This window comes from Toxorhynchites rutilus, chromosome 2 (assembly GCF_029784135.1).
Source record: "Toxorhynchites rutilus septentrionalis strain SRP chromosome 2, ASM2978413v1, whole genome shotgun sequence".
NCBI classification, from domain to species: Eukaryota; Metazoa; Arthropoda; class Insecta; order Diptera; family Culicidae; genus Toxorhynchites; species Toxorhynchites rutilus.
Genome location: NC_073745.1, coordinates 203,046,942 through 203,074,812, shown reverse-complemented (window position 1 = coordinate 203,074,812; position 27,871 = coordinate 203,046,942). Strand labels below are relative to the sequence as shown.

Sequence of the window (27,871 nt, the reverse complement as noted above, 5' to 3'; positions counted from 1 at the left end):
ATACAGAAACATTACTCTCGCGAATGATATCCACCACCACCCATTGAACACATGTTGCCTTACTCCAAGTCCACCCAGATATGGTATACTCACACGACTTCCGATCTGCCTGGCGGGTACGTTTCCGTTCTCGTTGAGTGGGTCTAGGTGTAGCCGCTTTCGTCGCCGTCTTCACCAGAGATTCTAGTATTTCGTCATCGCCATCGGTGAAGCTCTCGTCCCGATTGTGACTGCCACCGGTGAAACTACTGTTCAGTGTACTGTTCCCACTTGTGTTCATCATTGTCACCGGGGAAGCTGTTGCGTCCCCTCGTCTCCGTCGCCAGGTAAGGGTTCCACTCATTTCAACTTCCGCCCCACCAGGACCCTTAGTGGGCGTTCCCAAGAGTGTTCTGTCGAAGAAAAACAAAATTTGCAATCGCATGTTTTCCAAGCCAAGTAACAAAGCACAAACTTCAACTCCGCATCTGCTCGATCCTCCTGATTACCCTTGAATTTGCCCACATCGACAATCAGCTTGCCCCTAGTCTTATTTCTCTCTCGGTGATTAGCTTTCTTCTCGATCTGCTGCTGAACACGCTCCCGCGTTGTCCGGTACTCGAGTGCGAACTCCGAAACTATCCGGCAGAACTCGTTTGGTCGCGATTCTGCGATCCGATGCTGAGGAACTCCTAACCACAATAAAAACTTTCGGTATCTATCGAAATAAAACAAAATGATTGAGCAAAATATTCAGTTCGTAATACAATGTTTATTAATCACCTGTTAAGCACCCTCCGGTGTACAATTTCCAGAATGATTATCCGTTCGGCACAATCCGCTAGGAAATCTATCAGCTTCTGCTTCAAATGAGGTGCCGTATCATGTTTGCTGATTAACTTCAACCGGTCCCAGGAAGCCTTACATTCCGTCTCCAAATAGGTTATATTGTGAGCCAGTTCACCGAAATCTGCTTTGGAAGCTCTCGTGATAGGACCAATTTCGGAGTACAGATCGGTTGTGTTAGCCTGAGTTTCCATGACCATGTGGCACAAGTGATGCAGCAGGGAGTGCTTGTGAACGGTGTCTTTCACTTCAGGTACTTTCGCAAGGTAATCGATCTGGAAACCTTTCACCGGGGCACCGTTCAGAAAAATGCCGATTTTAAGGAGGGTAGATAGAATACACTTGAACGTGACATTGCTCTTGAGTAGCTCGATACCCTGTTTGAGATCCATCAGTGGTTCTGCGATTTCCTTCTCGATGTTTTCGAAATCTAACTTGAAAGCCCACAGCTTCAATCGAGCACCAAGCTCGGAAATCGAGGACAACGTGAGAAGAAACTGCTCCGCGGTGCCAAGCGGAAGCTCTGGGTTCAGCATCTGAGCTTCCTGGATCTTGCCACGCTCCTCGTCGGTTGGCAACATGTTGAGCAGCTTCTCGATGCCTTCCCGGGTGACCACAGTTGAGTCCATTTTGGAGATCGCAGCCTTGATGGCCCTCGGTGGTGGCAGCTTTGTCATCGCAATGTTAATCGCGTTCGAACGCTTGTGATCCAGCACGATGATTTCCTTGTTTTTGTTCAGCTCTTGCTGCTTCTGTAATTAGGTGGGTTCAAAGAGAGAGAGAGTTTCAAGTTTTAGTTTTAACTGGAAGCTAAATTACGAGAGAAGCTTCTAAAGCAGATGACTTCCACTTCGAGAAAAGTCATTTTTTCGCTTCGTATGGAACGGCTTCTAGGGTTTTACTACGAGCTGAATAGGATAATACTAAGCATCTCGTTCGTTTTCGGGTTTGTTGCGAGAAATGACAAAGAATATGCGCAAGAATGAACAGGAAACAAAACAATAATAGTTTGCCAGAGAAGATTACACAGCGAACTTATCGTGCAAAACAAAATCAAAAGAAATAAAAAGTATAGTAACAAAATAAATGTTACTATGTACGATTCACTACAAAACAAGAAAGAAACACAAAACGTCACTCGTGCATATAAGCGAGATAAATCTTTAGGGGAAGTGGGGGCATAGTGGTCACCCTAAAAAATAAGCCCATTTCCAGCGTCCACATACCTCTTCAATTCACGTTTCTCGAAGAATATTATAGTTCAACTCATTGTTGTTCAAGATAGCAAACGGTTTTACTATAAAAATCCAAAATAGTACACTTTTCATCTTTAGAAAAAAAGGTGAAAATTCGAAGCGTTTTTTTCCGTCCAAATTTGTTCAAATCATATTTGATATAGTAGGTACATGTATGAAATAAGCTTGGCCTATTCACCTAGAAACTCAATTTAAATTTTCTCATGCATACAAAAACGTAGTAAGAAATACATAACGTTTCGTATAATGAGGCTTGGTTTAGTTGGAGTGGCATATTTATCCAGGGTCAAGGTCATAAAAGGATCCTCTTCAAAAGCAGAATGTGATGCGGTATATCAGCTTTAGTACATCTTTAACTTTCAAATGAATTGATTAACATACCACTTTGTTCAACTGATAGAAATATTGACACTCGACACATTTTGCACCTCAAACCTAACGCTACCGTTTCAAAAAAATTAATAGTATCGAGCAAAACTACAGTGTGTTTGTGACCTCAGCACTGAAAAAGACTGCTGTCTGATAACTGGAGCGAGATGACTTGAATTATGATGATGATAATGTTTTGAACTATAGAGGTTTAAAACTAATCAGTTCATTTGCCTCTAGGCTTGAAAAAAGCCAAGTTGGAAAACTAAACTTAACACTCGGCCTTGCGATAGGTCATTCCGAAAGCCTTACTGTCGTCTGGTCGCTAGTTAGATGACTGATGAATTGTTGATACTGTAATTTGAAATCGCGAGTGGCTCTCGCCACTCAATGAATAAAATACGGCGGAGCTAAGATTGCAACATTTTTGCTATCCACATTGCCCGTAGAACAAATGCTGCATTTGCATTTCGAGCGACCGATTTATGCTCGTCTGATTAGCAGTAATATTTCAATATTGTACCTCGCTGATAAAAATTCGACCACGAGAACACGATAGGAAAATGTGTATTCTTGTAATGTTCCTTAATTTTAATCATTTATGGATTGGGGAACCGTAATTTTAACGTACCAAAATATTCTAGACAATTTCCGATTCTATTGGAACGCAAACCATCAAAATCCGCTCGAAGCTTAACCGTTTGCGTGCGGAGTAAAAAATGCCAAAATGCGAATGAGTTTGGGTATATTTATAAAAGCTTCAGCTTTTCAAGTACCATTTTTTAAATACATCGAAAAATGGATGAGCAATGAGCGACAGAATCTAGACATTCTAAATCTTTACCCCCAATATGTTCCCGAAAGACAAAATCCTATGTTAAAAGGTGTCCCCCGCAGTAACAAGACGAGCGTTATCACGCTCCTCCGCACTCAAACGGCTAAATAATTATTAACGTTAAAATGTAATATTACTGAAAAACGTAGTCTTATATAAAAAAAATAGGTAGTTCATATTTTCATATCCCAATTTTCATTTTTATTCACTAACGTCAACAAGATTACCCCTAATGATCGGATTAAGTATATTTAATAAATATTTAATTTACCAATACTACTTAAATAAACAACTAACGAATAAGAAAAATATTTAATGTGTAATAATGTGTAATGTGTCAAACACCATTATTCTCATCTCATGTGTCCTAGATGATTTTTTAAGTTTTCGTGATTGTCACACATACAAAATGGTAACGGGCCAGGCGGGCCAACCAGAAGATCCCGGAGCACCGCAGGTTGAGTATAGCTGCTCTAGAAGGTTAATGATAACGATGAATATGCTTCTGAAAAATCTTCCCGAAGAAAAATTGGTTCACAAGACGATTTAAACATCCATCCACTTTTTGCAGAAAGCACGGTTGAATTTCCCATTTTCGCATCTGAAAAATGTTCCAGTGACAACGTTTCCTTATGTGTGCTAGTCGAAATGGACCATCGCCAGTTCGATAAGAAAAGGGTCGAGAAAGTTTTACGACTGAGATTGAAATGGGAGAACCATATAAAGGCGGTATAATCCAGCCACGTGTCACGATGATATGTGTGGATATATGAGCACGTCAAAATAACCTATAAACTGGTTGAGTGGCGAGAAAGTTTGAGAAGCTGGAAGGCATAACATAAAATTTCGGAAAGCTTATCAAGAACGAATTTAGGGCATCAACACATTACAAACATTCATGTCATAATATTCTGAAGCAGTATCGATGAGAGGTCCGGCAGTGCATATTTACTAGTAAAGTAAAAATATTTTTCATATTTCAACGGCTGCAGAATGTATGTTGTACACACTCGACAAAAAAATCAGAGGAACGGAAAGCGAAGTCGAAAATTTTAAGTGACTTTGACATGCTGTAACTTCGTGAAAAATCAACGCATATCGATGAGATATACATCACTTTGAAGCTACAACTTTCAGATATTATAATGTTTTACGTGCATTTTTTTATCTTGTTGTGTGTAGGTGTAGTGTGCATCAATATCGGGAGGAAATGAAAATTCTTTTTTTTTTCAAGAATATTCTAGACTAACACAATTTTTTGCCAACCAATTCAACAGCCAATCCAATTATCTTCATCAACCAGCTTTTATTTGGTTTCAAGAACGTTTCTGTAGGACAGTGGTGGCAAGGTATAGACATGGTGCGGGCCGCATTACAAGTTTCATTATAGCCGCGGGCCGCAATGATTTTTCTCTCACTACTTTTCATAATGAAATTTAAAATTTACGTTTTCAACTAGTCTCACTGTTTATTTTAAACTAGAAAGCATTCAATTTTTCTACCTGTAAGATTCATAACTCGAGAACACAGTTAGATAAAAACCCAGAACTTTTATTTTGAAGGTATAAAAGTATCCAGAATTAATATTTTTGGCAAAATTATCCGACCATCTCGTCTTCAAGCAGAGTCGAAAACGCTAAGGCCAATCGTCAATCGCTGCAGCTTTTCTTTAGAATTCTTCAACGAATGTTAACTCCAATGAGAACATCCACAATTACGCTCCTTCAACCTGGCCCATAGATAATGTTCCGGCAAATGCATAATCATTTGCGGAAAAGAAGTCTAGTAATTTTATTGCTAGTCTCGTTACGGAACACGAAGCGTTCATTGCGAAACGAAGCGAAACTTGGTGAGAGTGAAGGAGTTTAAAAAAACTTGTTTTATAAAAGTGTCTTTTCTTTAAACATGGAATAAACATTTCACATTTCTATTCAAACATCAAAGGCATTTCATTTTGATTCTCAGAATAAAAGTCATAAAAAAACTTGAAAGCCCAGAAAACATATTTTCCAGGGCATTCTTTTTGAACCGTCATGCAATTATTTAATTGAATAAATTAATTGAAAATTATAATTAAAAATTCAACAACTGAAATACATCCAGAACTCCGCTGACAGTAATCCATCATGGCATTTTGTCGAAATCTTGGTAGTAGTCCCAGTTCTTGTTTTGTAATGACCAAACTTATAAAACTCCTAAGTTTACGACCACTGATTTGACAACCTTAAAAAAGGTCCAAGTGTGCTCCCGTGGCCGAGTGGTTAGCGTCATAACTAACATGCCGGGTGTTCGGGTTCGATTCCCGTTCTGGTCGGGGGAATTTTTCGTCAAAGAAATTTCCTCCGACTTGCACTGTGATCACGAGAGAGCTTGACACTCAGAATGCATTCAAGGCGTGTTATTTGGCATAGAAATCTCAACTAAGTACTAATAAAAATGATGCAAGTAATACTACGTTGAGACGGCGAAGTTCCTCTAGGAACGTTAGTGCCATTGAAGAAGAAGAAGAAGAAAAAAGGTCCAATGTTTATGAAATTTGTCAAGTGGGTTTTGGTGACATTAAAATCAATGTCTACTAAAAACAAATTTACATTTTTTTTTACGATCCAAAAGATCAGAAAAATCAAAAAGAAATATCGATTTTCGCGACTTTTTTGGAGTAGAAGAAATAGATCCGAAAAATCGGAAATCGCAGAGTAAAAGATCGATCTTTTAAATACCGATCCAAGATCGCCCAATCCTATTCACTATCACTAATTTTACATATACGAAAGCTTTCCAAATGTTGACATTATGTTAATTGAATTTGTCAGGTGGTGAGAAAATCGACGTTCACTGAAAAAAACAAACTCTAAGATCGAAAAAATCGAAAGAAAAAGATCGATCTCCACGATTTTTTCGGGTACAATGAATCGATTTAAAAAATCGGAGATCGAAATGGGAGAGATCGATCTTCTGAAAATCGAACCAAGATCGCCCAATCTTAATATACATAATCGGAACTGAATGGGGTAGAGAAAATTGGGGAATTATTACATGTGCTTTGAAGTACCAAAATCTGCGAGAAAAATCAGCATTAATCGACTTTCCTAGTTGTCGACATTTGAGAAATTCTCAATGTCAGAAAATGGGTAAAATGAAAATTTTCCATTTGTTGTTTGAACTTGAGTTTGTCTTCGAGTGAAAAAAAAGAAAAAAAGGAAAGATGCTTCGAAATTTTGGAAGAATTGGAAGAATTTTTAAGAAGAATTTTCAACTGTATTCTTAATTTCGCTCACATGATTTTTTTTCAAAATCAGGTTACGTTGGAGCCGCGGGCCGCAGGTTGGCCACCACTGATGTAGGACATTCCCACACAGAAATATTTCAGTTTTAATGAAAAATTACCTCTTCGACTTTGATGATGAATAATTCAATAAACAACCATCGCATCGCAAATCGAAAGGCAGTTTTGAAAACAGTAAATTCTGCACAAGGATAATTTGTTACTTTGACGAAGAAAAAATAATTTTAATTTTTTGCATCGATTTCAAAAAAGTGTCAAAAACAGGATTTTAATAATGCTTTACAAAATCCAAGTAATTTTGCAAATATCGCAGTAAGTTCTAATGTTTACAGGCAAATTTTTAGCCTAGTGTATTCCATAAACATCTGTGAATGTTTAATATTGATACGTTCAGCCGTTTTTTCCAGCAGATTTTTCAAAGTTTGGAGTAATTTAGAGAAGCATTTAATCGCAAATCGTATCAGAAGTATCAGAAAAACGAACGATAGAACTTTCGTTTTCTCGAGTTTGTGGGGTTAATTGGATTTGCTGTAGAGTTGGTTGGCAAAAAATTCTGTGAGTTCTGAACATTCTTGAAAAAAAAGGAAAAATCGATTTTTCATTTCTTCCCGATACTGATACGATATTGATACGTAAAATATACTAATACCTGAAAGTTGTAGCTTCAAAATGATGTACATCCCAACGATATGCGTTGATTTTTCACGATGTTACAGTATTTTAAAAATAACTTAAAAATTCTGACTTCGCACTCTGTATCTCTAATTTTTTTTTGGTCGAGTATAGATGGGATGCACATCATTTTAAAGCTCCAATATCGAGGTATCAGAAAATTTTCGGTGAATATTTTCACCTTAGTATATACGTGTAGTTGACAACTATATCGGGAAGAAATAAAAAAAAAATCTTTTTTTTCAAAGATTTTGTGGACTAACACATTCTATTGGTAATCAATCCAAATTGGTAATCAAATCCAATTAACCTATATCCAAAAGTATTTATCTAGTTCTTGGAACATATTCGGAGGACCTTTGCATACAGAGATATTTAAAAAATTATGTAAAATTACCCCTTCGTCTTTGATGATGAATAATGCTCTTTGCAATGCTCTCATCTGCAAAGAAAATCATCTATTGCAGTAATTTGCAATGCTAGTCGGGAGTTTTTTAGCCTAGTTTAACCCCAAAAAACCTGTGAACGTTTCATATTAATACGCTCAGTCGTTTTTTTCTTATCCGATCGATCAAAGTTTGGAGTACATTAGAAGAGCACTCCATCGCAAAATGTATCAGAAATACAGAGATGCGTACTCTTAGAATGAACGATTCATAACTTTCGTTTTCCATGCTGTGTCAACCATATTTACAATCTAACTAATGTTAAATTCGTTTTATTTTATTACTTTATTGAGTTAACAACATGAAAATCAAACGAAAAGTTGATATCGAAATTGAATCAAAGTTGACGTCACCCAAAAAAAAAATCCGCTTTCAAGTAAACTACGGATTCGCAAATAATCCGTGACTCTCAAGAGTATTTCCAAAAGCTCAAAAAAATTGATGCGTTTAAATAACCACGGATCTCAAACATCCCCCGATGGCATATAAGACATATAAGGCATTCACATAAATCCGACTCTCAATAAACTATGGCTCTAATAAAGAATGGACCTAAAATAAGCAATAAGTCTCAAATAAGCCAATGCTCTTAAATTAATCGCGACTTTTCAATAAACCATGACTCATAAAAACGACCGTTCTTGAAGAAGGCACGTCTCACAAAAAAACTCCAGTTTCAAATAAACAAATAAGGCACGGCTCTCATGTAAGTCGCTGCTTTTAAATAAGCCACTTCTCATGAATTATTAGCGACTCTCAAATGAACTTTGGTTCTCAAATAAGCCTCTGCTCACAAATAAATAATTATTTACAAATAGGCCACGTCTCTCGAATAAGGCATGGGTCTCAAATAACCACAGTTCTCTGATAAACCACGGCTCTCAAATTAACCGCGACTCTTAAGATAAGATGATGATGACCCACCATACCCCTACAAAGGTTTGAACTGGCCGATTTATCTAATAGATAATATTTATATTTAACCAAATTAAGATATCAGTATTATAAAACAAAACAGCGAACTGACTCTGTTGCAGGCATGAATTTCTATTAATCGAACCAGGCAAAAACTTTAAAAGAAAAACAATGGTCCTATCCTTATCGACATTATCATAATGATAATCCCAACTTCAGACCCAAAGTTTTTTTAAGGCATGTCAAGAAAATTTCCAACCCGGGAAGATCCTTGACAGATTGGGAATCGAACCCAATATCTAAAAGTGTCTACTTAGAACATGATAGAGATCTGCCACATTCACAAATACTCGATATAACCATCTTATGATAAGATAGTTTACGACAATTCTGAATGAGCTATCCCCATTCCAGTTTCCACTTCAGACCCACATAAAAATTTCATTATATATCAGTGTTCTGCCAGTGTTCCATTAACATAGTCCAGGCCGACCAAACGCGCGCGAGGCTCAAACTCTCGTAGACAACACTTTTTTTTTTTTTTACAATATACATAAACAAAACAAAAAAAATCATCATCATCAGTACGAACATGGTAGTTTAACCTGTAAATAAATTTTATTAATTTTTATCAATTGAAAACATAAATGAATGATTTAGGAAAAAAAAATTATAAAACCTGTTTACAAAACAGATTTTACGTGTGAAATACACATTTTCTTGAACTCTGCCATTGTTGCCGCACGTTTAATTTCTCTGGGCATCGAATTGAAGAAATTTATACCTTTATATAACAACGAGTTCTGCGACCTACTAAACATAAAGTTGGGTGTTCTTGCATCATTCGCGTTTCTTGTATTGTATCTATGAACATCACTTCCTCTTTCAATTCGATCACACAAATATCGAGGCAGCATATCGTTCAAAATTTTGAAGATGAACACCATTGTCATGTAATAAATTCTCTGCTTCACAGATAGCCACTGTAGCGCGTCCAACATCAAACTGGAGGAAGTGTATCTACTACATCTTAAAATCAAACGCATTACTTTATTTTGTAAACGCTGCAATCTCGTTAATTGTGTATTATTTGCAAGGATAAACCATGGCTCAGCTATTTCTCTCAAATATTCCGTAGCTGCTGCCTCTGATAAATGAAACATCGAACCAACGTCATGCCATGGCATCACATTTTACAGGGAATCATCGCAAGCTGGGCCTTCAACATCCGGCTCACTGCAGCAACATCGCGCACTGGAACATCAATCGCAAAATTGCCGCCACTAAGGACCACATTTACACTTATCTGGAGAATATGGAAGCAATGTAACGGCAGCTGCAGCTCACTAAGCATTCGGCTCTTGAATTTTAAGCTTTGAAACAATAACATTAGAAAAAGTTTATTACGTGATTGCACTTTGAGATTTCAATGAGGAACAGTGTGTGTACATTTTTGTCGCTTCAAGCCGCCAGTGTATAGCTCTTTGCGCACACCATGTTAGTTGGAGTGATGGTGTATGTGAAATTGGTTTCCATTGGAATATATTGATGCCCAACAAGATTTATGTACCCAGTTGAGCTCCCACTTCTTGTGTACACATCCGCTCTTGCGAATGAGCGGATGAAAAAACACAGATGAAATGTTTTTTGTCAGCACCGTTTCTGCGCCCAGTTTTGCGCTGAATTTACGCTGAATTCTGCGCCGTACTTGCGCCGTATTTCTACACTGCCCGCTTGAATCTGGATTGCTCTCTCTCTCTCTGTTTGTTGTATGTGTGTGTATAGAACGAGGCGCGCATCACACAAGTGAGAAGAGATGTTTAGTATCTGAGTTCTGCGCCAGGTACATTTTGCACTGTTGTGTTTATGACTGTTGTGCACTTCGCACAAAGAGAGAATATGAGTTTGCTTTGAACGCTTGCTGATGAAAATTGAACTCAAGCACAGCGCTGAGTATGTTTTCTGAAGACTGATATTTGATGTCATGTGGTCGGGTAGCACATTACCCGACCACATTAAACCTTCCACTGTGTTTAGGGTTTATACCTCTTTGTTTGTTGGAAAGACAAAGCTTGACGGGGTCGTTTGTTGGATTCTCTGTGTAACCGACGCGGAATACTTTCTATAGGGATTCAGCTGAACACCCTACATCTAGAATGGTGCATCTCTGTCGACTAAAGAGACACAAAGTAGAATGGTCATTAGCTAGCAGAACCTTTGGACCAAGTTGTTCGTAGCTGCAAAGAGTATGAAACGATTGGAAACTAAAATTTTGAAATTTTTTCAAGGCTCCTTTGCTCAACAACAAACGAGTTCAGGAAGAAATGAGAGTGTTTATGTGTTAGCTCTCTCTCTCCTCTTTCTGCTACACTGCGTTTCACAACTATAGAACCACTCAATTTTTCTGAGTGTCCAGAGATATGTAAGAAGTCGGTTGAATTGAAGTATATAGTGTAGAGTATGACAACTATCATCATTTAAAAGACTGGCCTTTTGAACATTATTGTTGTGTTCAGGCGCGAAACATTCAATAAACTAAAATTCCAGTGTTTCATAACTATAGAACCAGATGGAAAAACTTTCTCTCCTTTACAAAATTAATGTCAATTTCACATGAAATACAATGAGTTTCTAATTCGTAGGTCATCTTTAGTTCTCAATCAGTTCAAATAACCCATTCGGGGTGGTTTTGACCAAGTTGCGGCATGTTGTATTGTGTATCTCGTTCTACGCAGAGGATACTGCTCGTTTAAACTCTTCAAATCATCAGCTTGAGCAGATGTTCCATTTTTTGTTGCCACCCGTTACTTCAAAGGTATAGATATCACAATCCAGAAACTTGGAATCTTCTACACTAAATGTGCGTCAATTGTTGACTCGAAAAAGCGTCTATGTCCAAAATAATATATCGTATTCACGTGATTTGGGACCATGGGACGATTTTTCCCCAAAAGGCATATTTTTAAGAAAATTAATAAAATCGTCCAAGAAAAAAAATTAATATTAAAAAAATATAATTTAAAAAGTTACTTGATTCCACTAAGTTTAATGAATGAATGTTGTTCAACAACAGAGTCGTTCTAAGAGGTATACTTTTTGAATAAGAGCCAGTTTAAGGCGAACAGTGCCCAAAACAAGGAAAGGAAACTTTGTCACAGATGAGATTCGACCATATGCGTAGAAATCAAATATGGTCCTCTATTACCTTCTAAAATATTCAACGTCAACTACCCAACATAGTCAACTTATACCTCCGACCAACGGTTCTTGAAATATTATGGGAATATAAAGTAAACGAGGGGGGGTCTCCGTAGCCACATTGGTTGCGCGTTCGTTTAGTAAGCGATCGATCGTGAGTTCAAAACTCAGGGCCCTCATTGACCATCTTTGTGTTGTTACAGAATAGCTACGTCCACACAACAATCATCAGCGATGGAGATCGATCTACGGTCGAAATAAGATCGATTCATCCATACAACTGCTCTGCTCTGCAAGACACATCGGGCTGCTGTTCTATAAATAACTCAACAATGATCAATGATGAACTGTCTCCGCTGTCCGGTGGTCCAACTGGAAAATGGAAGAACAAAAAGAATACTCTTACGCCTAAATGGCAACTGTGTGAATGTACCATATGTAATGGTATAGAAGAAATACTGGCGAATGGCAACTGTGTAATGTGCTAATTATAGATATGATAACCATGTGACATGTACACGATTAAAATTCGGCTCTGTTACAGCTAAAATGCTAATGAGCCTTAAATAAATAAATGGGATAAAAAAAAGTAAACGAGGTCAGTAATTAACACTAAAGCTTGCCTCATATTCATGAGAATTTTTGGTACCTTCAAACAATTATGGAATGTTTCCAAACTTTGGATTTTTTTCAGAAGGATGAACATTGAATTTAGTACTGGATAAAGTTTTTTTTTTGTAGATTATTGTCGAAAAAAGAACATTTTATTGTATATAAGCTAACACCTAATTGTTAATAGATAGTAGTTGATAATTAAACAGTAAAATATCCCGGGAACTCAAACTTGACGAATGTCTACAGTAATATCACAAAAACCTAGATGAGAGAGGAATAAGTTCAGCAAGTATAGGAGTACGAGTGCAGAGCCGAAGAAGCTATGAATTTCGAACAGTTCAGTTTTCCAGTCTTTGTTGTATCAGTGTCGAGTTTGGGAGTGCTTTCAATAGACCCGCAAATTCAAACGTATTCCACCATATTTTCAACTGAATTAATCCGGAAAATAGGCATATCCGATAGTTTATATAAACCATATTTAACACGTTGAGTACCACGGTTTTATAGCGACTCTATGGAAATTTTTATACGTATTAGGGCCATTGGTTCTTATCGTAGTGGAAGGTATTTTTGTTCGAAAGAGAATACTTATAAGCTTATATGCTAATATTAGTTAGCTTTATTATCATAGGTTATACTGTCAGTCACCGAGCGAAAAAGAAATGAGCGAAAATGAGCGGTGCCACTGACCGGTGGCTGGCGTGGCAGTCAACATGTTATTATTCCTAATAATTTTGGATGCATATTTAGAAGAAAAAAAAAACAATCTACATTAAACCTTCTTAGAAGCTGTTAATGTTAACACAAACGAATCACTCTGGGCAAGGCGTTAGCACTAATGTACGGTCATATCTATATATATATATATTTACATCATTCAAATATCATAAGAACATAAATATTGAATAATTTCTAGGGCTATTTCAAACTTTTAACTAGACTACTTTTGGCATCTATCAAGCATTTAATTAGGAAGTTACTAAAAGAACATAGATAAAACATAAAAAACATGTGGAAAACACGTTACTACACACTCAGAACAAAAAAGGAACTTATCACACCACACGCACTACGTAATTATTCCGTACAAACACTCACCTCCTAGTGGATTGGTTATGAATGAAAGGATGAATATTTGAATAGAGCCAAATTGAGGATGATTGTATTGGTTTTCGGTCCGAAACGAATGGAGAGCAGATTTGAATTTTGATTTCATGGATGGATATGTTGAGAGGAGAGATATACAGAAAAAGAAAGAAACATTTACAATTGTGTGAGCAGTGTCGGTTAAATGATTAATAGAGTAAAACTACGCCTTCAACACCATCTCCCATTAATTATTGAATTCGCGCATCGGATGCTGTCTAGAATTAGTTCTTTTTTCTCTTATCAAAAACAATCCAATTAGTGGATCATAATGAAAAATGGTGCAATCGGTATTGGTGTTAAGACAGCCTGTGAAATAGAACAGATGAACAATGTTGCCCGTCCCGTCCCCAACTTATGTTATATCACCGCCCGGAGACGTAACAGATTACCTTCGTCATCAGATCTTTGGCTCTAGATTCGAACAAATGTTCCAGCTTCTGGGTGTCCACGGTAGCCTCTGGCAGCTCATCCCAAATGGTGCGCTGTAACGTCGTCGGTATCATATCCTCGCGAACTTCCTTCCAGAAAAGTTTCACCTGTGCAATTTAGAGAACAAAGTAAGGGCGGAATTAGATACGGAGGGTAGGGAGAAAATTGAATTGCTTTCAGATTTCGATTTCCCCGTCGGAGTTGGTCTGCATTGGTGCTGAAAAACTAGTACTTTATATCTATTCTGTAGAAAAATCGACCGGAACTTTTTTTATTGCTCTACCTTTTGAAGCAACCAGATACTCACAGTCTTTTTATTCTTCTTGATTGTGTTCACCCCGCTCATATCACCGTTGGTCATTGCCGCCGCGTTTGGTTGGCCACCGCTAGCATAGGGAGATGGCATCTGATTGGTAGGGGGTGGTAGCATCATCATGTTGGGCGGCGGGGGCATCACATTTACCGGTGGCATCATTCCACACGGTGGCGGAGGAGGTGGTACCGCTCCGCCGAATCCTCGAGGTGCCAGCACATCCTTATCGTCGTCCGACGTGAGATCGGTGAAATCCAAATCGCACAGATTCAGCTTCCGTGTCATGTTTTTCACAATTTCCTCCCAGTGTAGCTCGTTTTCGGATTTTTTCTGCTCACTGGCCAGCTTCTTGATGTCGTTGTCGACGCTGGGTGACCGCGAGATATCTTTGTTGCTTTTGCTCTTGGCCAGCCCCTCCTTGGCTTTCGATATGAGACCGGACATGTCACCGATCCGGTTCTGGGGCTTGTCCTCCTGGGGGCTCAGTGGCATACTGTTTAGCTTCTGGGTTAGATCTTTGACCGTGTGGTCCTTCTTTAGCTGGAGAATCAACCGTTTCTCCTCGCTGTCGGATTCCACTGGTGGGAAAACAGAAATGGTGAACTATTAGAAGAATCTTTTATTCACTCAATTGCAATTACGATGGTGGTCTATACTAGTTGAAAAATTTTTATCAGGGCTGTAAAAATATTCAGAATATTTTTTCTCGGCTTACTAGCTCAAAATTGTTATCCTTGGAAATTGCTTCTTAACATATTTTGTTTTTATTCTTTATTTGAGAGGCGTTCAGCCTCCTGGCCTGGTTCGCCTCTGGCTTCTTAACATAGAGTATAGATAAAAGTATACCTATACAACCATTACAAGGCAAACCGATATAGTGGTTCTCAGATTTTAGTGAAAATTAGAAGTTTGTTCCTTATCGCAAAATATTAGAACCGTATTTTTTCTTTTTTCCATTAGGATTCCCGTTTCCATTTAAGTTTACTTACAGAGAGGCGTTTTTTTTTCGTTTTTGAGTTATGATTTTTTGCAATTAACATATTTTGAAAAAAATTACCAAAAAAATTATCAAAATATTTAATCTAATCAAAATGGATATCGAAACAGAGTTCTATATAGCCCGGGAGAGATGTGTTACCTGAATTCAGTCAGTCATCGAAATTGATTCAAGTCTCTTATATAACAGATTAGTCGAGAAATAGAAATTAGAATGACTATTGATCATGAAACCATGTTACAGTCGCTATAAATCAATGTGAGCGCATGATAGTCTAGTCGCATAGGAATATTGAACGAAGACTGAAAATTTGTAAACTTTGAAAATCATGATTCAAAAAATTACAATTTATTACTTGACGAATCGTTTTCGCTCCGAAGCGCAAGCTTTCACTCATAGACCCTTGTCCGTGCTACTAAATAGTTTTGTACTTAAGAATGCATTCTTAAGAAGGGACCCCGGTCTGGAAAATCGAAAAAAATGAACTTTTGTTTTTTTTTTTTTGAATTTTTGGGAAGCTTAAGCCCTCAGAAATGTTGCCCTAAAAGGATTTTGATTTCGTTGGAAAGTTACAGCTTAAACTATGAAGTCACCTCAAGGGATATAGTATTACTGTATGAATTTCAAAACGCGTTTTTCTCGAAACTATGTTATTTCAACTGGTGGTGTCGATATCTCAGGATCTACTCGACCGGTTTGCCTGCATTTTTTTTATTAGCATGTAAAAATGAATTATCTAAGGCGTTACATAGCCGTTTTTTGATATCTCATTTTTTTAGATTTTTTTTAAATCGCTATTGCAATTTTTCGAATTTTCAAAAACCCCTATGTAACGCTTTAGGTATTGTCCTAAAGTTTTTTCGACTTTCCAGACAGGGATCCCCCCCTTAAATTTTTGGAATGTTTGTTCTCGCTGGCAATAATTATTTGAACTTCGTTAACAATCGGACACCACTGGTCTAAATTTTTGCAATGTATTTTTTTTAATTTGTTCTATAAAATCTAACGAAAAAAAAATTCCCCATATTTCATTCTCTGATCAACATTTTTAGGTCTTTAGGTTTATGAGATGATGAAAAAAGGGCCTTATTTTTTTAAAGTCGTCTCGACTATTTTCCAAGGATTTCAAGTATTCAGAGTTGCTTAAATGACTAATGTTTTACATTCACGAAGTACCACTGCTATCTGTGATTGCGCTGTTAACGGCTACTCGAGTTGTATTTTTTCGATGTAATTAACTCTCACCTTTGTCGAACAATATTATGTGGTTTTATATACGACGTGGTACACAATTTACGTAACGGTAAAATCCAGTCTTCAGAATGCAACTCGGTGCTGATGCGCAACAAGATTTTTTTACCCAGTTGAGCTCCCAATCCTTGTGCACACATGCGCTCTGGCGAATGAGCACGCTCCGAAACACAGATGAAATGTTTGGTAGTCAGCGCCGTTCTTAAGGGGGCTTTACACGCAACGATAACTCGTAACAATTCATTGAACGATTTATCGCTCCAACAAATCGAAAGAGTAGAGCACTGTTTACACGCTACGCTAAATTGTAACGATTTCTTGTCAAATGTCACCCTACATCGACCCCTTAGCCTTACTTACGTCTTGTTGTGTTACTGCATCCACATCACTCATTGTGTTTCTACTAGGTCTTGCAAAGTCCTGGTCGTTCAAGAAATGAAGAAGGTCGAAATACCACAAACTAGGTTTGTATATATCATCCGCACCAGCCCCAGATTTCTCCGAACTCTTAACTTTCGAGAGTTCTTTCTTGTAAACCGTACGCAACGCGTTAATTTTTTTACGACAGTGTTCCTATCTGCCGACGGATCAAACTCCTTGAACTTTTTAACTAGCTCAATATAAGCTAAGTCTTTTTTGTTCCTGTCGGAGTATTCTTTGCTCTCAACGAGCCACAAACAGGTAAAACTTCTATAAAGTTCTATAAATTCAATTAAGAACTCACGAGGTGTTTGTTTACTTGCATTTTCTGCCATGATTACCTACAACACTCACGAAACAACCCTACAATACAAACACCTCAGCGCAAAAACAGAATGGACACTGAGTGAAATCGTAGCGATGAATTGGTGCAACTGTTTACACGTTCCACATGTCGTTACGATTCCCAGAAATTGATGCCGGCCGGCATCAACCATCCACTCCAACTCCAATCCCAATAAATCGCTACAATCTCCCGTTTACACACAACGATAAATTGTAACAATCTGATCGTTACGATAAATTGCTACAACGTATCGTTGCGTGTAAAGCCCCCTTTACGCAGAGATTTGCGCCCAGTTTCAAGCTGAGTTTTACGCTGAAATTTGCACCGTGCTTGCGCCGTATTTCTACACTGCGCGCTTGAAACTGGATTGCTCTGTTGAGATATTTTTCTCCACACAAGCGTATACGGTCAAAATGAGGGCGCGCTGTTGTTTTTATGCTTTGCTTAGAACGAACGAAGACAAAGCGGGCGCTAGAATTTGATGTGTATGTGTGTGTGTGTGTGTGTGTGTGTATAGAATGAGACGTGCTTATGAATTTTGGAATTTTGTGCTCTTCGCACCATGATAGAATATGAGTTTTCTTTGAGCGCGCGCTGATGAAAATTAAACTCTAGCGCAGCGCTGCGTTTGTTTTCTGAAGACTGCATTCATCTAAATAGGTCTGATAGTTCAAAAATTATGATTTTTTAGAAAAATTTAAAAATTTAGAAAAAAAGAAAAAAAAAAGACTTTTCGGACCACCCTCAAATGGAAATAAGCACCCTAATGAAAGAAAATACGGGACTCAAATTTTTCGATAAGAAAAAAAATTATAGGATGTTTTGTCCAAGATACGACCGCATTGTTGACGCAAAACTACGTTGTTATTTTATATAAGTCGCTTGTTTAAAACTTCGTTTATTGTTCCGTCGCTTGTTTATATCTTCGGACGCTATTTCGGTGGCCTTTTTTGCAATTGACATAGACTCGGCTACAGTCGATTGTATACTTGTTGCACCAGCACCATTATTCTACATTTCAAAATTACATCAATATATCTTTAACACCGTATGGAAACAACAACCAAGCGCCAAACAAGCGTTCATCATATCATGTATACAGAGCCATACATTGGTGGCTTGAAGCTACTAAGAATACAAACACTTCTCATCAGTTTGCAGTATTTTCCAAAGAAACGCTTCTGTTAATATTATTGGCCACGGAAAAAGTTGCATTGCTCTCTCATGCTCAAGATAAACGCAGCTGTCATCCTTAGTGAACAAAGTTTTGCTACTGACAAGCGAAAAACAAAGTTTTGCTACTGATACAAAATTGCAGAACAACATTTACTCTCTTGGTGACTAAATAAACGAAATAAACTCTTTCGGTTAATATCAACAAGCTCGGAAAGAGTAGTATTGCTTCATTATGATCAAGATTAGCGCAAATGCAATGCTAGTTGAAGGCAGTTTCGCGACTGACACGCGAACCCAAATAACTTATAACATTCCAGTACGACATTCAAGATGCTTGGTATTCTCCAAATAATTTTATGGTGCACAACCTTAACGCCTGATTCGCCATAGCGTCAGTTCAATACATTGATGCAATGTCAAAGGCACTATCGAGGCCTTCATGATGACGGAAAACAGACAATGTTAACTGCTTGGAAAAAGACTGAATATTTGCCTCAGCAGAGATTCATTACTAATAACCCTAGCGCAATTTTTTTTTCTCCTACTATCTCCCCATCTTGTTTATATTCATCATCACGGCTGCATATATCCAAATATCGATGGCTTGATGCAACTTAATATACACACACTTATCTTCGTGTTTGCGCTCTTCTCAACAGAAGCCCTTCCCGTTAATATTGCCGGTCTAGATTAGCTTAGCTCTCATCCTTTGTGAAGAGAGTTTTGCTGCTGTCATGAGAAACCAAAATTCCAGAACATTTATTTTCTTGGTGAGTCGACAATAACCTCGCTTGATGATTCCCACACAATTGTGTAGCTCAAACCCTCGATGCAATGGCGTCAGTATGATGCAATGATTGCAATACCAGAGACATCAGTGCAGAACGTCACTGAAAGTTTGCCAGGTCAGGTCATGTTTTGAATCATAGAGACTTTAAACTTTTTAGTTCATTCGTCTCTAGCCTTGAAAAGGCCCAAATCTTTACCCTACACCTGCACTACACCTCATTGCCTCATTGAGAAAGGCACTCGATCCCTCGCCAGCTAGCCCAGCAACGATGTTGTCCAGTCGGTGTCTTCACGAAGATTGATTTGAATGAAAGAATGAAAGTTTGCCTCAGCGTGATCCACTGTTTATACTCTAGGCAAATATTCCCCTTCATTCTTCTTCTTTTCCTTTGTTCACGGAGACTTTAAATCTTACGGTTTCACCCTCGTTGCTCGTCGATAAGTTGCTCGTTATTGACGGCACGGGTATAAATCAAAAATCAACAGAACAAATGTATGGGAAAATGGAAACGCTTATAGTTTTTATGAATTTTAACCATTTACACACCAGGAGATCGTAATGTATGGTATATCAAACAAATCTTAGGGAATTTCCGTTTCGTTAACTTTATTTCATAAAAACGAGACCTGTTTTCTGATTTGGCACCCTTAATGCAATACGTAGTTCCACGTCATAAAGCCAATTCCCACGAAAATCGAAGAACCACTACCACTGCTCTTGTTACGAGCTAAATGGAAAGCACAGCGAAAACAATACGGGGCTCAACGTGTTAAAAAAGTGGCATTCCACCAATGAACACGAAACCATTTCAATTTTGCTGACACTTTGCCAACTTGTTTGGCACTAGGTAGGATGACATTTGACGGCATTAGTATTTTAAACACGATCACGACTAATTTTTGAATAGGGCTTATACAAAATTGGCATCATTTCAGGAAATAAACTATAACGCCAAAATGAGTTATTAGATCGAAATGGTGTGTTAGACAAAGTTATACATTATAATTTTGCGATTCCGGAAAAAGTACCCATTGAAGAAAACTTTTTGTTACAAAAAAAAAAGAAAAATTGAGAATAGAATATCTCATAAACTGCAGTTTAAAAAAAATATAAATTCTTCACATTATAAATCCCATATTGTTCCAACAACTGGTTTTTCATTTTATCCTGGGCAAATGAAAAATGATGTTTTTATGGCTTTTTAAAACTTGCATGTTCTAGCTCAAACATTATAATACAGGTCGGACTCGATTATATATAGTCGACCATTTTTTTTCCACAATTATTTTCAAATCCTATACACAATCGAATCTCAAGAAAACATTTTTTTCATTAATGTATGAATATCAAACATTAATAAAAAATAACTTTTTTGTGATTCGATTATGTATTGGATTCGAAAATTAACGTTGAAAGTGAAATTGCGATTATATATAATCTAGTCCTGTACCAACAAAATTCTTGTCAAAGAATGAAATGTAGGAATTTGTTTCCATAAAAAATACCTAACTTGTTGACGTAGGACTACGTCTAATCTTTCAATATAGGGGCCCATTTCAATATTTCGGTGTGAAAAAGTGTTCAGTTTTTGAACGCTAATACCTCCTAAATTAATGAATGGATTTTGGTTCTAAATACACACATTGATTGGAAATATCCTCAGCAATTGTTTATATGCTACACATTACGGTGTTTCAGCTCATATACAGTTCAAATTGATGAAAAATTGAAAGAAAGAATTCCCTACTTTCCTATACATTTTGTTTGCGCTCCCGCAGCAAACAGCTATTCATTACAATCAATCACGGGTACGGGCGAACCGTATGGACAAGGCGAAGGAGGGAGGCGAAAAGAGATTATAAATAAATATAGGCGGTCGCTACAACGTTAACTATATGACTATATAAAGTGAGCGATGATGGAGCTTGGCCACATTCTATCATCGGACGCCAAGCAGGAAAGACTCTATCTTGAAATTGATAAGAGATACCGCTGCATTTGCCGGGGATGTATGCGGTGCGGTACCGTAAGGTTGATGTCACATTAGGCGGATTCACCACCGCGGATTCCGTGAGTAAAACCGCAGCAGAGGATCTACAGTGTATTGTGAATGAGCCATGTCACACACAGCGGGGCGGTTTTGGAAGCAATTTCAAATCGAGAAAAAACCCGCCGCGATATCCGCGGCGACGAATACGCCTAATGTGACATCAGCCTAAGAGTGAGAGACAGGAGTTTCAATGGGATGTGCAGCAGGAGAGCCTATCGAAATGTGTTGAAAGCGGTGTAAGCGTCGCGCCGGGTGAATGAGTGGCTAATCGCGCTCGATTTGATAGAATGCTGGAGTTTTAAAACGGTCTTAATTAGCTGTGGCATATTTGTATGTTTGTATGTAACATGTTTGTCTATGGCGCTGTACCACATTAATTGAAATTTGACCCCTTTCCTGTTGACCGGTTGATCTGAAATTTGGAACACACCTTTATCTCTGCAGTCATTATAAAACTGCATATTTCATTATATTGAAAATCCAAGATGGCGACCGCTACAAAATGGCGGATTATATATTTTCTCTAAGCCCCATCAATATGGGTATCAAATGGAAGGGATTGACTAATAGAACACAGTCATTTATGAATAATGCAAAACCAAAATGGCCGCCACCACAAAATGGCGGATTACATATTTTCTCTAAACCCCATCAATATGGGTATCAAATGAAGGACTTGACTAGTAGAACACAGTTATTCATGAGGAGTGCAAATCCTAATTATATCACGATACCAGACGGTAAACTCCTATTCCTATCCTATTATATGCTTGCCATCAAGTATGTGTTCATTGCCGGCTGAACAATAACCCTTGCAACATTTGCACGACAAATTATGATTTTTTCGTATTTGAATCTAAACGTTTGAGTGTTTGCTGAGTGATGAGGTTTTATGTTATCCTTTGTTTTTTTTTCGGTTATCTTGCACATGAAAAGTTGATCATTCTGGGATCTGTGCTCCGTGATATTCGAATAATGGATACCTCCTACGTCTCTCCGGTTATGTCCCCGACATTACCCACCCGTTTTTTTTTTCAAATTACACCAAAAAAGTATTTTAAAATTTGAAATTTGTTTTTCTCAAATATATATTGCTTTCAAATTTTTAAAACAATTTTATGAGTAGTCCTCACAATTTCCAATAAGTCAGTCACATCAGAAGATGGACACTTTTAAAAGGAAAAAGGTTTTCTAACAATAACGTTTTTATGTTTTCTTTGAAAAAAAAATTCAACCAATCCTAACTTTGTTTGAAGTCTAGATAACGATATAGTCGGATTCGTAAACATTCTTTCTTTCATAGTTTCTGGAATAAATGGCATTTTTGTATGGAGACTCTTAATAAAATAATGTTTTGCTCGTTCAATTTTTGTGTATAAATTCTCGCGTTTGATATGATCTTGACATGTTCGCAGAATATGTCAATCGCGATTACACATAAATACATACACATAAATGACTTAAATATTAATCGTAATTTTCCAAAGAAAGTATGAATAAGTTGTTTTTAGGAAAACTTTTTCCCTGTAGCAGTGCCCTTCTTCCAAATTCTTCTTCCGAGAACGAGAATATAATTTTCGTTTTCCAGTCTAAAACTATGATATGAGTTCCGGAAATTTGCTTCACATGATTATAACGGGTTTTAAGTTTTCTTTCTATAGCTTTATAACTTGTCGTACCTATATTTTTTGCATTTACCTGAGATACCTTTACCTGATACATGTTTTTAATTGTCCTTAATATCTAACGATAACTATTCTTATTCCTATTTTCTACTCATTAAGCTACCTGCGAAAAAACATGTTAACTTTGAAAAATCATAACTCAAAAACTAAAAAAACGCCTCTCTGAATTTTGGATGTTTTGTGGAAAAAACTCAGCTTTCTAGAAAAAATATAAAAAATATATAGCGCTTTTGGTTCTAAGACCATGAAAACTATAAAAAACAAATTTTATGCAGCTCCATTTTTCCAAAAAGATCAGCTAATTTGCTTTAATTTGATATGTCGATCATCTAAACAGGCTCAGTAGTTCAAAAGTTATGATTTTTTTTTAAAAGTAATTTTTTGAAAAAAGTAGAAAAATTTGGTTTTTCGGAACACCCTAAAATGGAAATGGTCACCCTAACAAAAAAATAAAAAAAACGTGTCTAATGGTCTGCGACAAAAAACAAAATTTCCACTTTCCACGAAAATCTGAGAACCACTACATCGGTTTGGCATGGAATGACTGTATATAGGATATAGCAATAAGATATATGTTTCACGAGAATCGCACAAAAACAAATCTACAAATAACAACAACAACAACAAAAAAATGAATTGAAAACACGACATACCTTGCGACCCATCATGCTTCCCATTCTGTTCGGCGCCATTCCCGTCCAATGATACGTTACCGTTCACATAGCCATTGCTTTTCCGATGATCGTCTTTTCCATTCTGTTGTGGTTTACTCAAGTGGTACCCATTGCCCCCTACATACCCATTGATATCCCCGTAGAATCCATTCATCTTGATATTGGGACTCTCATTCTCGTCCAACTCTTCCAAGCCGTTGATGATCCCTCTTCCGTTCGACATATTCCCGTTGACATCAATTTTACTGCCATGGTGGTGCCCATTACTTACGCAATTCTGCCTATTCAGAAGTAAGTTTTTGCTGTTCCTATACTCGACTGGGTCGTGGCCGACTCCATTTGACAATGGAGTCGATGATCTCTTCGGGGAGTCAAGCTCAGCACCACTGATTTGATTGGTGCCACTATGCTTATTGTAAATCACAGACTTAGTTAGATTAGAAACCCTCGTCGGGGGGTCATGCTCATTGATCGTGGCATGCGGGGTGCTGCAAAGCCGGCGTTCGTGTCCGTTCGCAAGTCGCACACACTCCGCCTTTTGTGACTGATGGCTTCGGGTTAGATTGTATCCTAACAAAATGGAAAGTGTCACACAAAAAGCGTAGTGGACGCAACAAAGAAGCTGTTAGTAACAGTAAACAAAACAAAAAAGACACAAAGCAGGATGTGATATGCAGCGATATGATCTTACCGTGACCGTTCGTATCTTCTTGAGGTTTGAACTGGGACAGTTCCTGCTGCTCTCTCATGAAACTCTTCTGGCGCTCGGCTCGCTCGCGTCTCCTCCGTAATCCTGGCGTCACACCGGTCGTATCCCTGGATGAATCTCGATAGCCACCTCCTGCTAGATTGTGATCCGCCGAATGGGCAGAACTGGAACTATCTTCGTCTTTGGTCTGCTGCAACTGCATTCTCAGCGAACCTTGTAGCAATACAGGTGCCACCGGTGGAGGCAGCGGCGGTGGTGGCGGCGGAGGGATACTGGGAGGTATCATAACAGGTGCTGGCGGTGGTGGCACGGGCGGTGGCTGAGGCGCAGTTCCGGTACTGTGCCTGCGTGACTTCCGGCGGTCATGGGTATCGTTCGATCGATACCTCAAAGTTTTCCGAACGGTGTTATCCGGAATTCGAATACCATCGGTTTCTCCATCCTCAAATCGAAGTACAGTTTCGTACAGTTGAAGCTGATCCAGTAGGTCCAGATCGGTGCCCGGTCGAGACATGTATCGCTGGATGATACCCTCCATACCCTGCTGCTCCAGGAAATCACTCTCGTCGTAGAAACAGTCCTGGTCACTCAAACCGGAGAGCGTTTTGTTGATTAGGGACGTCGCGTATATGAGCAGCTCCGTGTCTGCATTCTCGTAGTCTTTCAGTAGTCTGAATGAAGGAATAATTATTGAATTAGTCCTATGTTATACTGTTCAAGAGATTGCTATCATATTACAATTGAAAATTAACGAGGAAGTTTGAAAAAAGAAGGATTGTATTCAGAATGAGTAGAACATTCTCATTTTAAATCAAAGCATCGAAATCATCTACTCTAAACTGAGATTCACATAGAAATCCGAGACAGGATACCCGGACTAGATCCGAACAAGTACTAGAGACTAGAGAAGTATATTGAGACCCCTCAATTTCAATATCTTATTGCTACAGGAGGTGTTATGGAAAGGTTCAATGGAGCGATGGAGGTGGTTAGACAATCTACCGAAGCTGCGGCTCTATAGGACAGATCGTTATGGGAGAGATGCAGAAACGGGAATCAACGAAAGAATGTGCAAATTGTGGATGCGAGGCCACTACTTCAACATTAGCACCATTAACGTCCACAGCCCCCATCCAGGTAGCATCGATGATGATAAAGAAAAACTCTACGCACAACTAGAGCGTAAATGACCCATTCCAGCGTGACGTGACAACGTTTTGAATCACTAAAACAGTTTTTTTGTTGTTTTCATGTATAAATAACACGATTTACAACAAGTAAACGATGTCAAAGTAAAATTGAGAAAATTTCCTACAAGTATCATCAGTTGGAGAATATTTTATAGATGAATTCGCCATTGCCAGTCCAATACTTTTGTTCCGTGACAAGACCTGACTTTTTGCGGTTTTCGACTGTTGAACATTGCTGTTGTATTTACAGCTCCGTTCCAAAACATACAAATGAGCTTTGTTCTAAAGTTGAACGTAGATTCCTGTATATTCAGTTTTTCGAAAAACTCGCAAGAACCTTGCAAACATCGGCATGCATTTTGTAACGTGACAACACACACTATGTGAAAAAACAGTGTCCATAAAGTGTTGTCATGTCATGAAATCAATAAAGTGTATTAAATATGAATTTCACCATATTGTAGCATGCTATATACTCATTTTTGTGTTAGTTATTATCCTGGATACTTTTCACTTTCCTCTAAGATCTCCCCATCTCCTTCCAAAGGTAAATCCTATAGGAGAAGGTGATACTAATCCGACCGGTGGTCATGAACTAGAGTGCCAATGGATGTATGGGAAAAAAGTGACCCTCGAATTTCCAAAGCGAACTTGATTAAAAATGTTGATTCCCACGAAACACTACCCAATGCAAAATATCAGCTCAATCGGACTTCATTTACTAGTGTCGCACAGCGGTCAAAGTTTGAGTTTTTTAAAACCGAAAAATCACCCGAGGGGTGAGTGTAGGAAATCGGGGTTTTTTCGAAAAAAATTTTTTGATGCCAAATGTCTTCAAATTGCATGAAACGTCGAGATCTAGTGTCATCATGAAAAATTTTTTTTTTGTAAAAATCGACAGCTATAACGAAAAAAAAATTTCGCCAAAAATCGGCTTTTCAGACAAAAGCAACCAAGTGCCGAAAAGTCAATTTCTGACAAAAAAACAATTTTCGAGATAACAGTAAATCTCGGCGTTTCATGAAATTCTAAGACATTTAACATCAAAAAACTTTTTTTGAAAACCTTGATTTCCTTTACTCCCCCCAGGGTAATTTTTCAATTTGCAGAAAATAAAATTTTGAGATCTGCGACAATAGTAAATGAAGCCCGTATGAGCCAATATTTTGCAGAGGGTAATTTATCGTGAGAGTCAACATTTCGTAGGGTGTCCCGTATGAAAAATCGATATGACGATTTTCATCGGCATCCAAAACCATACGTTTTGCCTCGTATTCCTCGTATTCCTCGTATTGCCTCGTAAGTCCCAGAGTGTCGATTTTTGACAAAAAAAAAAAAAAAATTTCGAGATGACACTAGATCTCGACGTGAAATTTGAAGACATTTGGCATCAACAATTTTTTTTCGAAAACCCCGATTTCCTTTACTCCCCCCTTGGGTGATTTTTCGTTTTTCAAAAAACTCAAACTTTGACCGCTGTGCGACACTAGTAAATGAAGTCCGATTGAGCTGATATTTTGCATAGGGTAGTTTTTCGTGGGAATCAACATTTTTAATTAAGTTCGCTTTGAAAATACACTTTTTTACCATACAATCAATTGGTACTCTAGTGCTCATTCGCCAGAGCGCATGTGTGCAAAAAGGGGTGGGAGCTCAACTGGGTACAAAAATCTTGTTGCGCATCAGCACCGAGTTGCATTCTGAAGACTGCTATCAACGATTCACAGAAGACGAAGAGCAAAGCTGAAACGATGACGTGATCTAAAAAGATTGATGCTTTGGACTGGCCGGCATGTTCTCCGGACCTAAACCCTGTTGAGAACCTCTGGAGAACGATGGATCGATGGATTTATTCTGATAATCGTCAATTTCCAACGGTTGAAATGGGCTGAAACTGCTATTCTTCAGCCGCGAAACGATATTGAACTGGCAACACTGTAAAACTTGACACAAAGTATATCAAGGCGTATCTTTCAAGTAATCAACCATTCTGGCAGACTATTAAATGATTTTTGAATAATTTTTTCATCGTTAACTCAGAAAAAAACTGGTCGTATCCTTTTGAGAAGTCTTTATATGAAAAAAAAAACAATCAGCCCTACAGTAAAATAAATTAATTCTTACTATAAAACGCATATTTTAGAAAGACATTTTGTATATAATTGAAGACATTTTTCATGAATCTTATATTATATGGGTGACTTTCCATTATGAAAAGCACTGTAATTGTGTGTTATAAACAGTGCCTTGGCTACGCCGAACCTTCAGTATCGTT

At 37.9% G+C, this 27,871-nt stretch overlaps 1 protein-coding gene across 7 annotated transcripts in view; it reads right to left on the bottom strand.

The window, feature by feature from the left end:
- LOC129771424 (FH1/FH2 domain-containing protein 1) overlaps nucleotides 1-27,871 on the bottom strand; it is a 268,143-nt gene that overhangs the window by 24,847 nt on the left and 215,425 nt on the right. For 3 of the 7 annotated variants that reach the window (XR_008742368.1, XM_055775045.1, XM_055775047.1), the window contains 7 exons: nucleotides 24,389-25,077; nucleotides 23,677-24,267; nucleotides 14,303-14,886; nucleotides 13,955-14,102; nucleotides 763-1,579; nucleotides 455-697; nucleotides 94-392 (listed from right to left, as the gene is read on the bottom strand). Coding sequence is in view for 5 of the 7 variants with exons in the window: in XM_055775045.1 (XP_055631020.1) it covers nucleotides 94-392; nucleotides 455-697; nucleotides 763-1,579; nucleotides 13,955-14,102; nucleotides 14,303-14,886; nucleotides 23,677-24,267; nucleotides 24,389-25,077 (3,371 nt within the window). In the remaining 2 variants the exon portion in view is untranslated. The remainder of the gene's footprint in view (nucleotides 1-93; nucleotides 393-454; nucleotides 698-762; nucleotides 1,580-13,954; nucleotides 14,103-14,302; nucleotides 14,887-23,676; nucleotides 24,268-24,388; nucleotides 25,078-27,871) is intronic. The other 4 variants (XR_008742369.1, XM_055775043.1, XM_055775048.1 and 1 more) reach the window with 2 other exon arrangements.